General features: G+C 42.5%; 1 protein-coding gene across 2 annotated transcripts in view; it reads right to left on the reverse strand.

The window, feature by feature from the left end:
- The window catches only part of LRP2 (LDL receptor related protein 2), a 327,257-nt gene that overhangs the window by 43,247 nt on the left and 267,879 nt on the right, over positions 1–16,131 (reverse strand). For both annotated transcript variants that reach the window (XM_040357827.1, XM_040357826.1), the window contains 7 exons: positions 15,834–15,950; positions 11,475–11,612; positions 11,268–11,390; positions 8,560–8,688; positions 4,163–4,294; positions 2,477–2,608; positions 83–226 (listed from right to left, as the gene is read on the reverse strand). In XM_040357827.1, the coding sequence (XP_040213761.1) occupies positions 83–226; positions 2,477–2,608; positions 4,163–4,294; positions 8,560–8,688; positions 11,268–11,390; positions 11,475–11,612; positions 15,834–15,950 (915 nt within the window). The remainder of the gene's footprint in view (positions 1–82; positions 227–2,476; positions 2,609–4,162; positions 4,295–8,559; positions 8,689–11,267; positions 11,391–11,474; positions 11,613–15,833; positions 15,951–16,131) is intronic.

Genomic DNA, 16,131 nt, shown 5'->3' on the forward strand with positions numbered 1-16,131 from the left:
CAACATGGTAGTTGCAGATTAAAAGATAGGATGGTATACTCCCACTTTAATGTTAAAAAGAGTTAAACCCAGTAATACTTACTAAGATCGATTCCCTCAGGATCCCAGTCATAGTCCAGGGCCTGGATGTGCTGCTGCTCATCAATATAATCTGAATATTGTTCAGAAGTAAGGTTATATCTTCTTATTCGCACATTGTCTGGCAACAGTAGTAATGGAGGATTACCTGAAATATTGCAGAATTCCAGTAAAAATACATGCATGCCATGTGTCTATCGCAGCTAAAAAATACATGGAGAGCAGGATGCAGAATAATAAGCCTTTTAATAACTAAGAGGCCATGTAAAATATATAGTAACTCAGAGTAACCAATAAGAAGTTATTGATTTGATTACAATTACAATACATATGCAGGCTGATTGTTGTTACTTCAATTTGTATTTTTTGGGACCGTTTGCCTTAAATATTCAGAAACAAACAACATTTCTGGGTCTATATATATATACTGTACTATACTATACTTTAAAATAGAATGTTTTTTATTTTAGTTAGGTTTACATGAAATACTGCAAAAATAGTAATTATTTACCAATCAATACCAGTGGGTGGTGCAATCTAGCAAACAGTGCCACAATTTTATTAGACTTATATACTACTAATTTGTGAATAGCTTGGCAAACCTACAGTGGATATAAAAAGTCTACACACCCCTGTTAAAATGTCAGGTTTCTGTGATGTATAGGTCCTTTATTGTGACCTATAAACTGTACAACTCAGTTGAAAAACAAACTGAAATCTTTTAGGGGAGGGAAAGTAAAAATAAAAGATGAAAATAATGTGGTTGCATAAGTGTGCACACCTTCTGGAGATGTAGCTGTGTTCAGAATTAAGCAATCACATTCAAACTCATGTTTAATAGGAGTCAGTACACACCAGTGTTGCCAACCTACCAGATTACTGGCACGACACCCGAAATTGACTGGCGCAGCCACATTTTTACTGGCATTTCACAAAAGTTACGAAATCAAATTTGTAGGTGCAAATTTCAGTATTTAGGTTACAAACAAGTACGCTAGGCAAATAACAATGTGATTTAAGGCAGATATTAAAGGAGTTCTCTGACCTAAAACTTTTAACCCCCGCTGTGCCCGGGCTGTAAAACTATACAAAATAAACTTTCACTTACCTGCCTACGATCCCCCGTTGTTCCGATATCGCCGTCCCGTTCTCCGGTCCCGGTCTCTTCCGCTTCCTGTGTGTCGGTGACTCATAGTGCGCTCAGCCTATCAGCGGCCGCGACGGGACATTGCTGCGGCCGCTGATAGGCTGAGCGCACTATGAGTCACCGACACACAGGAAGCGGAAGAGACCGGGACCGGAGAACGGGACGGCGATATCGGAACAACGGGGGATCGTAGGCAGGTAAGTGAAAGTTTATTTTGTATAGTTTTACAGCCCGGGCACAGCGGGGGTTAAAAGTTTTAGGTCAGAGAACTCCTTTAAGGTAAAAAAATTTTTTTTGTTATTTTCGATATAATAAGGGCAAATTATTTAGTCACATCACCCCCTGGCTCCATCCCCCTCTGCCACCAACACCCCCTGCCTTCACCCCCCTCTGCAGTGCCACAATCTCCCCCAGCCTCCAATCACCCCCAGGCCCCCTGTCTCCAATCACCTCCTGCCTCCATCGTGCCCTGCCTCCATCCCCCTCTGCGGTGCCACCAACAACCCCTGTCTCCATCCCCACCCTCTGCGATGCCACCATCCCCTTCTGCGGTGCCACCAACACCCCCTGCCTCCAATCACCCCCTGCCACTAACACCCCCTGCCTCCAATCTCCCCCAGGCCCCCTGCCTCTAATCACCCCCTGCCTCCATCGTCCCCTGCCTCCATCCCCCTCTGCGGTGCCACCAACAACCCCTGTCTCCATCCCCCACCCTCTGCAGTGCCACCACCCCCCTCTGCGGTGTCACCAACACCCACTGCCTCCAATCACCCCCTGCCTCCAATCACCCCCTGCCACTAACACCCCCTGCCTCCAATCTCCCCCTTCCTCCAATCTCCCTCTGCGGTGCCACCCCAGCCACCATCAACCCCTGCCTCCAATCTCCATGCGCAATTCCAAGCCAAACCGATCTCGGCTATTTCTACTGGCACATTCCCATAACGACGGACATTTACGAACGGGAGAAAAAAGTGCCCGTTTTTACGAACTGTCTGTAAAAATACGGACAGTTGGCAACACTGGTACACACCTGCCATCATTTAAAGTGTCGCTGATTAACCCCAAATAAAGTTCAGCTGTTCTAGTAGGTCTTTCCTGTCATTTTCTTAGTCGCATCCTACACCTTATGACTTTCTCCTCTTTTTATTGTTGTAGTGCAGCTAAATTTTTAACTACAACATAATAGTGTTTTTATGTATCAATATATGTATTGATTTACCTTACCATACACAAAATATGCATTTTCCTTACCATCAGCTGCACATTGCTTTCCTTGCTGATCTCCAACTGATCGGTAACCTTCTGCACAGAAGCACTCATAACTTCCCTTTGAATTCTTGCAGTCTTGTGGACACATGCCATATAGTTCACACTCATTAATATCTAAACAAAAAGATTTCTTTATTGTTAGTGTGTCAAACATGTCTGTAAGACTATGGGTTCTCAGCAGGGCCGGACTTACCATTGGCCTTGACTGGGCTCAAGCCCAGGGGCCCCACCCAATAGGGGGCCCCTTTTAAAAAAAAAAAAAAAAAAAAAATTTTTTTTTTTTTTTTTTTTTTTAGGGGTCCGGAGGTCCCCAGGGGCCCGGAGGCCCCCAGGGCCCCGGACGGCAACCCCCCTTTTTTTTATTTTTTTTTTGTAAAAAAATGTTTTTTTTATATATTTTTTATTTTTATATATATATAATATAATATATATATATATATATTTATTATTATTAAAGGGCCCAGGGGTCTCCAGGGCCCCGGACGGCAACCCCCTTTTTTTTATTTATTTTTTGTAAAAAAAAAAAAAATTTATATATTTATTTTTATATATATTATATATATATATATATATATATATATATATATATATATATATATATATATATATATATATATATATATATATATATATATTTTTTTTTTTTATTATTATTATTATTAAAGGGCCCAGGGGTCTCCAGGGCCCCCGGATGGCAACCCACCTTTTTTATAAAAAAAATTACATTTTTTTTTATATATATATATATATATATATATTTTTTTTTTTTTTTTTTTTTATTAAAGGGCTCAGAGGTCCCCAGGGCCCCATGTGGCAACCCCCCCTTTTTTTATTTTATTTTTTTATTTTTGTTTATTTTTTATTAAAAGGCCCAGAGGTTCCCAGGGGCCCAGAGGTCCCCAGGGCCCCCGGGTTTGGCAACCTCCCTTTTTTTATGTATTTTTTATAAATGTTTTTTTTTTTTATTATTAAAGGGCCCAGAGGTTTATTTTTTCTTTTATTAAAAGGCCCAGAGGTCCCCAGGGCCCCGGATGGCTACATATATTTATATATATTTGTTTTCTTCTTTATTTCTTCTTTTTTTTGTAAAGGCCCCCCCCGCTTCTCAATTTGCGGCAGCCCCCACGCTTCTCAATTTCAGGCGGCAGCACCCCCACCCCCCCTAGGTTCTCTGCTTCAGGGGGCCCATGCCTTAAGCTGTGCAAGGGGCCCCAAAATTCCTGATGGCGGCCCTGCGCATACCTCCCAACACGCACGGATTCTGCAGGACTTTCCCGCACAGACAGCTTCTTCCCGCAGTCCCGCAAAAGGGTTAATTTTCCCGCACTGCAAGAGGAGGCAGCACGGAAGCAGGAGGAACCGGAGTGGTGTGTGGAGGACTGTGGCTGCTGAAGGGAAGAAAGCCGACAGCCGGGCTAATGACAGTCTGTGGCCCCGGCTGTTGGCACAGGTGAGAGGCACTCCCCCCCTCAACAACTGCAAAATCCCCCCCCGCTCAACAACTTTAATGCGCTCCCCCCCGCTCAACAACTTCGATCCCCCCCAATTCTCGGCTCCAGGGGGCCCCTTCAACACTCAAGCCCAGGGGCCCCCACCACCCTAAGTCCTGCCCTGGTTCTCAGATCCTCTGTCTAATCAATAGTATAAAAATACTGCCTTCTGTCTCACCTTCGCAGGAATTCCGGTCGCTTTCAGTGGCTTTATATCCAGGACGGCATGAACAGATAAATCCACCTGCAGCTAGGTTAGTGCAGTTGTGTTCACAGATATTTTCTCCGCAGTGACGTCCGGTCCCTTTGTCTAAGTACCATAAAAGAGTAATTCAAAGAGAATACTATATATACAGTATATATACATTTCATAAAACAGTAACAGCTATATAATTCACCTTTAAATACATATTTAAATTATTACTGAAACATTTAACATCAGTTATTTTTTAATGGTATTTAAATATTTACATGCTTGCTATTCAATATTTTTTTTTTTTTATATTTCATTTGTGCATTTGTATATTCTTTTGGGTAGAGCTATATGTGCTGACGTCACACCGGCGTTTCCACTTTCGAGATCGTCAGTCAGCTTAGTGACTGCTGCTTCCTGGTTAAAATGTTTCTCCATATGAATGAGATGTCTTGTTAATTCTAATCCAATTTTTTGATTTTAATTTGGATGGCTGTCTATTTTAAATTATAATAAAATACTACATTATATACAGCTTTCTGTGGCTCCATGTGGCTAGCGTTCCTCCTAGACATCATTAAAGAGGTGGAAGTTTGCCCCCTGGTGGTGAGCTCCATGACGGAGATTCATTACTTGTGCAGTGGAGTTTGCCATTTTTTATTCAATGTTCTTTCTTGTGCAGCTTAAGAGCTAGTGAGTGTGTAGTGGCTTTATAGGTGATTTTGACTGTACATACTTTTTTTTGGAAGATTGAGGGACTTGTACTTATTTTTTGGGCCATTAAGAAATGTCTAGTTATTTTTTATTACTGTAGGTCATGGAGAATGCAGCACCAGGGAAATAATTGATAGCATAACACCTGAGGTCAAAGAGGATAAAAAAATCTTCTGCAGGAAGACTTATCGTTAAATCTCCTTATGTCAATCACATGTTTTGTAATGTACACGGGATAATGGTCTAGGAGAAAACAACCAGAAAAATATGGGTCATTCATGTATAAAAATCAGAGGACACATTCTTACATTCTTAACCGGCAGTGGAAGAAAACTGCTGCTAAAGCCGAGTACAACAGCCAGCCAGGTTTCATTTTTAAAATGCAGCAATGAATGTGGTGTATTTCCTGGCTAGCAGGGATAGCACTCATTAATTCTGTGCTATATAGTGCCTATGAAGAGTATAGAAACCCAAAATCTATTTCTCGGTATGTTTAGCATCATCCCTCTCTGTTTGCAGTTTTTTAAGAATCTTTTTTTTTTTTATCTGCCATAAACTTCCTGCAAATACAAGCACCTCCTGACAACTCTAATCCACTTATAAGTATGGGCAGTTTCAGCCTGTCTTGTTAGCACCTTCATTTGGCCAATGCATATATACCAACACTCCACAATTTGTTCTGGGGGGGGGGGGGGTATCATCAGTGTAGAAGGGTCACAGTACTAGAGGTATCTGAGAAGACGATTTGTAGTGTTGAGGGTATCTGAGGTATAGAGGGATCACCGTACTGGGGATATAGGGGGCCATGATGCTGGGGGTATCAGGAGTGTAGCAGGGACACAGTGCTGGAGGTATCTACAGTGCATAGGGTAACAGAGCTGGGGGTATCTGGGATATAGGGGGGTCACAATGCTGGGGGCATCTAGAATGCATAGGGTAACAGTGCTGGCAGTAGCTGGGATATAGGGAGGTCACATTGCTAGGGGTATCTAGTGTGTAGAGGGTTTACAGTGCTCGAGAGGCATCTATGGTTTTGAAGGGATAATAATTATTGGAGTGTATATTGGGTGTAGAGGTAGTAACAGTGCTGGGGGAAGTCTGGGCTGTAGAGGATGTAGAGGGTTTAAAGTGTTGGGGGTATCTGGGGTGTATAGGGGGTTATAGTGCTAGAGCTATAAAGGGTGTAGAGGGGTCACAGTGCTAGGTGTATCTAGAGGGCACAGAGTAACCGTGCTGGGAATCAAAATGCTAGGTGTATCTAGAGTGCATAGGGTGACAGTGGTGGGAATATGTGGGATTTAGGGAGGTCACAGTGCTGGGGTTATCTAGAGTGTATAGGGTAACAATGCTGGTGGTACTGGAAATATAGGGAGGTCACAGTGCTAGGGGTATCTGGTGTAGAGGGTTCACAGTGATGGAGGGGTATCTACTAGGGTTTTGAAGGGATAATAGTGCTGGGAATGTCTCTCGGGTGTAGAGGAGGTAACAATGCTGGAGGGAAATCTGGACTGTAGGGGATTAGGGGATGCAGAAGGCTCATAATGTTTGGGCTACTGGGGTGCATAGGGGGTAACAGTACTGGAGGTATAAAGGGTGTAGGTGGGTCACAGTGCATAGGATAACAGTGCTGGTGGTACCGGGGATATAGGAAGGTCAAAGTGCTGGGGGTACCTGGTGTGGAGGGTTCACAGTGCTGGAGGGGTATCTACTAGGGTTTAAAGGTGTAATAAAAGTGCTAGGGTTGTTTCCGGAGTGAAGAGGAGGTAACAGTGCTGGAGGGAAATCTGGCCAGGAGGGGATTAGAGGGTGCAGAATGCTCATAATGTGGGGTGTACTGGGGTGTATAGGGTGTCACAGTGCTTGAGGTATAAAGGGTGTAGAGGAGCCACAGTGTTGAGGGGGTATCTAGGGTCTAGAAGAGGTAATAGTGCTGATGGTACTTTAGGGGAGAGGTATTAGTGCTGTGGGAATCTGGAATGTAGAATTCTTACAATGCCACTGGGCTGCCTATCTGATGGACCTGATAGGCTACCCAAAAATCTATTGAAGCAATGCGTATGACAGGCTGACACCTCTGCCACATATTTTAAAAATACTTTCTAAAAATTGAAATCTCACAGGCCTTGTGACTGGTTGCTTTGTTTTCTGTGCTTCCCCAAGCCTAGAAGTATTGGGTATTCCATGTATGACTGTAGCAGCAGATTGGCACTGAGTGCAGACAATGTATAAGTAGATACCTTCAGATGCCTGGTATCAACCTATAGTGTTCATTTGTTTTTAATATACTGTTGAAACAGATGTAAGCCAGGGAAAAAAAGTGGCTAATAACATACAGATATCTCAAATGATCATCTAAATTTTAATAAATAAATAATGACTAATCAATAGTAAATAATCAGCAACAATGATTCATCATAAATGGTGAGAAAATATAAAGTGAATAATATTATTGATAATAAGACTGTAAAACAATAATGTCCATCATAATACAGACTCCCTATTAGGGAGATATCTTTAACCAATATTGTGCAGAAGAAAAAGTCCAAACAGTGATTAATAAACAAATGCTTGAAGGATGATTCCACTTAATCAGTACAGGTTTCCACCTCCACCATAAGAAGAGAAAAATGTAATCACCACAAAAAAGTGCTCATGGATGGCACCTTACCACAAGATGTTGACCCCTTTAGTTAAAAAGAGGTCAAATAGGCATGGGTTATAACCATAGATTCCAGACGTAGCTCTTGATGTCTCGATATCGTCATACTCAACACCACATGAAGTAAATCAAAAAGAGAAATCGCCATAGAATGATAACGTTTATTTAAAAATTATATATAAAACAGACAACGCCAAATGGCCCCTTACTTGAAAAGTGCCTTAACCCGGCACTGAGGCTGGTCGGCGTTGGATGGCGTATGGAGAGACGGTCCCGCGCTTCAGGAAGCCTGCAGCCAGCGTGCGTTCCACCTCTCAGGAAGAGAGGACCAGCGTGACCGGAAGTACGTAGATTGTGCGTGACCAGTGCGCCTCGACGCCGACCAGCCTCAGTGCCGGGTTAAGGCACTTTTCAAGTAAGGGGCCATTTGGCGTTGTCTGTTTTATATATCATTTTTAAATAAACGTTATCATTATATGGCGATTTCTCTTTTTGATTTACTTCATGTGGTGTTGAGTATGACGATATCGAGACATCAAGAGCTACGTCTGGAATCTATGGTTATAACCCATGCCTATTTGACCTCTTTTTAACTAAAGATATCTCCCTAATAGGGAGTCTGTATTATGATGGACATTATTGTTTTGCAGTCTTATTATTAATAATATTATTCACTTTATATTTTCTCACCATTTATGATGAATCATTGTTGCTGATTATTTACTATTGATTAGTCATTATTTATTTATTTAAATTTAGATGATCAATATCCCTAGCGCCCTCGTTTTCTTCACTCATTCACATTGTTACATTTCACTGTAATTTTGGGGTAGCAGCTCAGGTTATTTATTATATATATTTTTTTTTTCCTTATATTTTGGCGCGAGATTCTACCTCCCAGATATCTCAAATGAATTTAAAAAAATCTGTAGACGATTACGGAAATGTATGGGACCTGCAGTGGTTATAAAGGGCATTAGCAAGCAGTGACAGGAACTCATGTACTTACTGCAGCCAATTTCATCAGAGCTGTCTCCGCAGTCATCGTAGTTGTCACAGGCATAGTGATGAGGAATGCAGTGGGAGTTGCCACATTTGTATTCGTCCTCTGTACATGGTCTGGGAGTGGGTGGTCTACCTGGAGACACAATCAGAATGTATTATATCCCTTCATGTATTTACTGCTTATCCATAGAAGTTTCTTCAATATAAAACTGTAGCACATAACATTAAATCACTAAAATAAATGCAAAAAAGGCAGTAAACACTTAACCTCATTTATTAGTGTATGAATAATAAATGACTGTCTACGTTTGCTCTATCTACCAACAGGATATAGATTCCAGCTGTCAGAAGATGAATGGTAATGGACAGCATGTTAAAAGAGAAGGCCCTCTGCCTGATGTTTATTCCTTTCCACCGTTTTCTAATGTGTCTCTTATAATGCCATTGGAAATCTACACAGACACCAGCTTGTAGATACAGTAATTATCAGACAGTTTTAGAACCAATATAATAGTAATTGGGTATGTACAGCGTGCATACAAATTTCATGCCCATGTATAGATTATGCAGCCAGTATACCAGTATTCATTGTTTTTTGTAGAATGTGAAGGTTTTACATATTATGGCACTGGTGGATTGAACAACATTTGCATCAGTCAGGATCTGACTGCATTGCATAGAAAAGAGTGAAAAAGTTTTATTTAAAAAGTCTACTGAACATTTGGGAGGAGAAAATAGAAGCAAATTAAACTTCAGCTTTAAATGGACTGTTCATTCTGCAAGGGAAGTTGCACATCCCAGAAATAAATGGAGAAGTTCAGCCTTGTAATCTGTCACTTTGAAGCAGAGCTCCACCCAAAAGGCCTCCTCCTCCCCCTCCGCTGCCACATTAGGCACCTTTTGGGGAGGAGTGGGTACCTGGTTTTGACCGCATCCGCAAAGTGAGCCGGAAGTTTGTTCCTCCTCTTACCCCCCCCCCCCCCCGCAGCCAGCCCATTCACAGAGGGCGTCCCGATTCGCGAATGCGCAGTATGGAACCAGCTGTGAAGTCGCAAAGCTTCACTGTCAGTTTCCCTTAGCCGTGATGGCGGTGCCAGAACTCGAGAGCCAATTCAAGAATCGGCTTGGTTGAGGACACTGCTGGATGCCTGAACAGGTAAGTAAAAGTCAACAGCTACGGTATTTTTGGAGAATTGGGGGGGGGGGGGGACGACGACGACGACGACTCCTCTTTAACCACTTCCATACAGGGCATTTTTCCCTCTTCCTGCCCAGACCAATTTTTAGTTTTCGGCGCTGTCGCACTTTGAATGACAATTGCGCGTTTGTGCGACGTGGCTCCCAAACAAAATTGACGCCCTTTTTTTCCCACAAAAAGAGCTTTGTTTTGGTGGTATTTGATCACCTCAGTTTAGACCGATACGTATTCTTCTACATATTTATGGTAAAAAAAAAAAAAATAAGCGTATCAGTTTGCGCAAACGTTCTAACATCTACAAAATAGGTAATAGAATTATGGATTTTTTTTTTTTTTTTTTTTTTTTTACTAGTAATGGCTGTGATCTGCGATTTTTATTGTGACCGTGACATTGCGGCGGACATATCGGCCCCTTTTGGGACCATTCACATTTACACAGCGATTAGTGCTATAAAACTGCACAGATTACTGTGTAAATGTGACTGGCAGGGAAGGGGTTAACACTAGGGGGCGCTGAAGGGGTTAAATATGTTCCCTAAAGTGTGTTCTAACTGTAGGGGGAGGGGGACTCACAAGGGGAGGAGATCGATGTGTGTTCCTCTGTACTGGGAACACACATCTGTATCCTGATCGCTGACAGGACATGGATCTGAGTGTTTACACACACAGATCCATGTTCCTGCCGTGATTGCGGGCAATCGCGGGTGCCTGGCAGACATCGCGGCCGCCGGGCACACGCACTGGTTCCCGAGTAATGCGACGGCGCGCGCGCCGCCTAGCGGCCGAGAATACAAGGACGTCATATGACGTCCACTCTGAAAGACGAAAGGTTCCCGCCAACGTCATTTTACTATGACTCGGTAGGGAAGTGGTTAAATCATGTGACCAGCATCTCCTCCAATCACAGAATTCTCATTGTTGTGTTACGTAGTGAGACCTCCATGACATACTGCAGGCTCCAAACCATAGCCTGCATTTTATGAATGGAGTAACACTGCTGAGAGCTGAAATCAAACCCAGAATCAGTTGTTTGTGTTTTTTTGTTTTTTTGCTGTGTCCCATTAGTAAGATTTTCCTTCACTTCCTGTCTTGTCTTGGAGATACAACATGAAGTGAGAAAATCTCTCCTAAGTGAGCAGAATTTTTTTCTTAGACAATTGTCACCAGAAGGTGTCTCAACTAGAAGCTTTCCCTATACTTCAATACTTCTAAATGCCTGGAGGTGGAGGCAGGCATTTGGGTCATGTGATCGCTGTGATTGGCTGTTACAATGGTCAAAGGTGTCACATGATCGGAAAGCTCCCAGTTGCAAATATGCATTGGGAGCTTTACGGTCCCGACTGGTCACCGTGCTGGGAGTGCACAGGGTGTGCGCTCTCTGCACAAAAAACAGTTTACATAAGGCCACATATATGCAGCTTCTCTGCGTTACAGCCCACCTGCCGAGAGGCCGCATATATGCATCACCTCGGCAGTAAGTAGTTAAATACCATTACCAAACATGCCACACTTACATTGTTCTTCTGCTTCATCACTTCCATCCCCGCAATCATCCACGCTGTTGCAGATCTCATGTCTATAGATGCAGCGGTTGTTGTGGCACCGGAATCTGAATGGAGGATCACAAGGGATGTCCACTATGTGGTATAAACAGCAAATTAGAATACAAATTGTTATGGAATCTGTTCAACAAGAACACAATCTCTAGAGTCTCTACTTACAGCAAAGGTTGAGCTCTTCATCTGAGTTATCTCCACAGTCATTGTCACCGTCACACTTCCAGTATGGTAGGATGCAGATATGATTGTCACACTCGAACATGGAGGGTGGACAGTATGTCCCATTGGGATAGCGTGTGGCTACAGAAGAAAGAGTTTATAGAAGTGAGCATCCTGTACAAGCATAATCATGTATAAATACACAAATTATATACTACTGGACTTCCCAGTGCCCCTGTGTTTGAAAAAATTTGATTTTTGTACTCATTGTAAAATCCTTTTCTCTGAGTGCATTGAAGGATACAACTTTTCTTCATGCTGGATGGGTTGGATGTTGCAGCCTTCAGAAGCAAGATGCTAGGTGCAACTAAATTAAAACTACATCTAAGGGATGGCCTTCTGGTGGTGGCCAAACCCCCCATCTGTGACAAAGAGTTCAGTTAGGAGCCAGCAGTACTACCAGATAATAACAGAAGGACAGCCAAAAAAAACGGAGTGGGCGCTATGTTCTTCAATGTACTCAGAGAAAAGGATAGCAAGTACAAAAATCCAATTTTCTCTTCCGTCGATTGAAGGACACATCTTTTTTTCATGACAGATAGGACTTCCAGAGCAGTGCAAGAAAGAAGAATGGTGGACCCAAAAATAGAAATAACAAAAGAGCTGGGAACCATACTGCCAGAGCAAAACTCAAACTACCACCTTCAAAAACCTTCGGACAAAAGTTGGCACCGGCCCAATAATTTTTGCAACTTGCGAGAGAGAGAGATGGGGTTAGAGAGTAAGGGGGGAGAGAGAAAGGGCAGAAAGAGAGAAGTGGGCAGAGAGTGATGGGGGAGAGGCGACAGGGAGAGAGAGAGGGGGCATGGATAGAGAGAGGGGGGAAGAGAGAGAGAAAGGGGGTCAGGGAGAGAGAGAAGGGGCAGGGAGAGAGAGAAGGGGCAGGAAGAGAGGGGGACAGGGAGCGAGAGGGAGGGGGAAGGGAAAGAGAGAGGGGGCAGGGTCTGGTCAGTGCTTACTAACTTGGAGGGTCCTGGGGGCTCACTGGCTCTCTTTCAATGTGTCAGCTTCACAGACAGAGCATACAGCCAGGGAGAGAGGGGCGGGAGAAGGGATGTGCCATGCTCAGGCATGCTGTAGTTGGACAGAGCAGAGTGGGGATTCCACCGTGAACAAGTCCCTGTTGTGACGAAACGTCGGGAGGCGGCGCTCTGACGTCACCGCGTTGTACGTGTGAGGACCCGGAAGACTCGGGCACACGCTCCAAACAGACCGGCCGGCTGTTATTCCATGCTGTTACATTTTATGATTGCTGTAAGTGCACAATCTACTTCTTTATCTATTAAACCCTAAACGTTTTTACGTATCTGGTGAATATTTGGGGGATTGACTCAGTGTTTCCTAATTGCAACTGGATTGACGATTGATCACGTTCCTGCTGTGGCTATTGGATGTCTGCAGACTTATGCTGTTTCTGATCTCATAGAGATCTTAGACTCTGGTAAGGGTCTGTGTTTCTTGTTGGTGGAGGTCTCCTGTTCGTCAATCACAACTTATGTGGATTTGTGGATTTGCTTTACACCTGGGACTCACTTCTTTTTATTGTGCTTTAAATGGATCAGTGCCGGCCCAAGACATTGTGCTGCCTGGGACCAAGAATGAAATGCTGCCCCCCCCCAGAAAAAAATCACGCCAACCAAAAGGCCCCCACATTCATTATTTTATATCATGATAACTAAAGGGGACCCATCATGGCTCTATACATGTATAAAGGAGTATAAAGAGGACCTGTCATTGCTCTATACATGTATAGGAGTATAAAGAGGACCTGTCAAAGAGGACCTGTCATGGCTCTATACATGTATATAGAGGACCTGTCATTACTCTATAAATGTATATAAGACTCCTGAAGGAGCATAGTGGAGGCTGTGCATGGTGAATGGTGGACATGGAAAAGCTGTGAAAAGCTGTAAAAGCACTTGGCAGTGTCCTGCCTGAAAGCCTGCTACTGGGAAACTTACCTGCAAGCACTGTTTAACTGTGATAGCAGTTCTGAGCTGTACAAGTCGGACCAGTTTGAAGCGCATCTCTGCTGACAGCTGTAACACACTACCATGCATTATTGATCCCTTGAGGGTCGCTAAGTTCCGGTAAGGGTCAGTGTGTCTCTATGGTGGTGGTGCTTCAGCTTTACTTCACAGTGTCTGTCATTATTAGTCACCGGGAGATAGCCAGAGTGTTTGTTTGCCATACGAGTTTGCACTATTGTTTTTTTTTTTTTCCTTTTCTACTGGGCTGAGTCCATTGATGTGGGAGCTTCTCAACCGTCCTATGTTGGATCTTCAATTGGTTACATCACGGATTGCTCATTTTGATCCATAGGGATCTATTCTTCCGGTAAGGGTCAGCTTGAATGTGTTTACCCTGATATTGATCCAGCGTTAGCTACGGAATTGGATTCGTTTCCTATTGTTTGGACAATTGCACATTTCCTCACCAATTTTGTATGTGTATATTTATTGGGACTATCTACACATTTGACCTTTTGGTCATCATTACGAGGTGTTTCTAGCACAACTCCTTTTTTATTTTTTATTTTATATGGTCACTTATATATAAGGTTTTTTAGCGCAACTCCTATTTTTTATTATAAAGAGTACTTGACATGGCTCTATACATGTACAAAGGAGTATAACGAGTGCCTGTCATGGCTCTATAGATGTATAAAGAGAACCTGTCATGGCTCTATACATGTATAAAGAAGTATAAAGAGGACCTGTCATGGCTCTATACATGTACTGTATATAGAGGACCTGCCGAGACTCTTTACATGTAAAGGAATATAAAGAGGACCTGCCATGGCTCTATACATGTATATAGGAGTATAAAGAGGACCTTTCATGGCTCTATACATGTATAAAGGAGTATAACGAGGGCCTGTCATGGCTCTATAGATGTATAAAGAGGGCCTGTTATGGCTCTATACATGCATATAGGCGTATAAAAGGACCTGCCATGGCTCTATACATGTATCCAGGAGTATAAAGGGACCTGTGAATTGCCGGCGGCCACAATGTCTTTTGCGCAAACTAATCAATGTACGCTAATTGTGTTTTTTTTTTGGTACCAAAAATATGTAGAAGAAAACATATTGGCCTAAACTGAAGAAAATTGTTTCTTTTTCTAAATTTTGGGGATATTTATTATAGCAAAAAGTTAAAAAATATATATATTTATAGCACAAAAAATAAAAACCGCAGAGGTGATCAAATATCACCAAAAGAAAGCTCTATTTATGGGAAAAAAAGGACATAAATTTTATTTGGGTAGCAGAGCTGGCGGAACGGGCTGGCGGGCATCAGTATGCTGCCCCCCTAAAAGTGCTGCCTGGTACCCATGGTACCACCCGGTCCCATCATAGGGCCGGCCCTGAAATGGACTGTTGATTCATATATACACTCTTTTTTCTATTTTTCATTTTTTTTGGCAATATTTTTATGTTTTGAACTGTTTTGATGCACTTAACATAGATATTTATTGGTATTGAGCTCACTTAAATTAGTAGCCAACTATTCACTGTGTATTATCTAGCGCGACTCCTTTTCTTTTTACTTGCTTGTTTTATGTTGTATAACATTTTTGAGACGCAGCTGTTCTTCTAATATTTTTTCACATAGGGTATGCGCAATATTTCTTTTTGTCATTCTTGAAAATGGCACTTTTGCGGGAATATGTACATCTGCAGGTCTAAAGAGATATTACAGGCTCTTTTTTCCCTCAAATAAAAAAGATGTTATAATTACCTGCTTTGTGCAAGGATATTTCCTCCTCTTCTGGGGTCCCCTGCCAGCAGTGCAACTGCACTTCATTCTTGCGCAGGAAACATTCAGGATTGGCATGCGCCACATTAACTAAGCAGACAACCCTCTTTTAGGTCTATCTGTGCTACCCTTGTCAGTATCTATTTTAGAGTAAAATAAAAATTAACGCTGGTCTGCCCCTAATTAACAGAAGGTGTGACCTGTTATACAGGATATGAGCTGTCAGCAGAGAGACTGGAGCATGCAGCTCCTGCTCTCATGTTCTCTGTGCTGCCTGTCATAGACACAGCAGAGCAGAGAACTGATTGTTTCTCATAACCAAAGAGGCTTGCACCCCTTTTGTTAAATAGAAGCTTCATTTTTAATGTTGAGAAGAGTGATGCAAGCTTGCGCTTGTACAACTCTTTGTTAATTTCTCCCCAACATGTCTTAAATGCTGATGCACATAAACAAACAAGTGTGAATGCATTTGTTCCTTCAATGAATAAAGCCCTGTAAAGGCAATTAATTACAAAAAGCATTCGCAAATTTTGACACTCACGGCAAGCGTCTTCATCTGAAATATCCAGACAGTCTGCAGTTCCATCACACCGGAAGCGCTGAGCAACACAGTGTCCACTTCTGCACTGGAAATATCCAGGATGGCAGGTCCTCATCTCTAAACACAAAGAACAGAGAGATTAATTGTTATTTTAATGAACAGCGACCAAAAAGCCTAACTGAACTTTTAGTTTAAATCAACTAAATAAAATCCACATGCATGAAAATGAAAGGCATTCATACTCTTACATTATTTTTATTTAGAAAGCAGCCACAGTCTGTCTAGAAAATCCTGTCCC

The sequence above is a fragment of the Rana temporaria genome, chromosome 6 (assembly GCF_905171775.1).
Source record: "Rana temporaria chromosome 6, aRanTem1.1, whole genome shotgun sequence".
NCBI classification, from domain to species: Eukaryota; Metazoa; Chordata; class Amphibia; order Anura; family Ranidae; genus Rana; species Rana temporaria.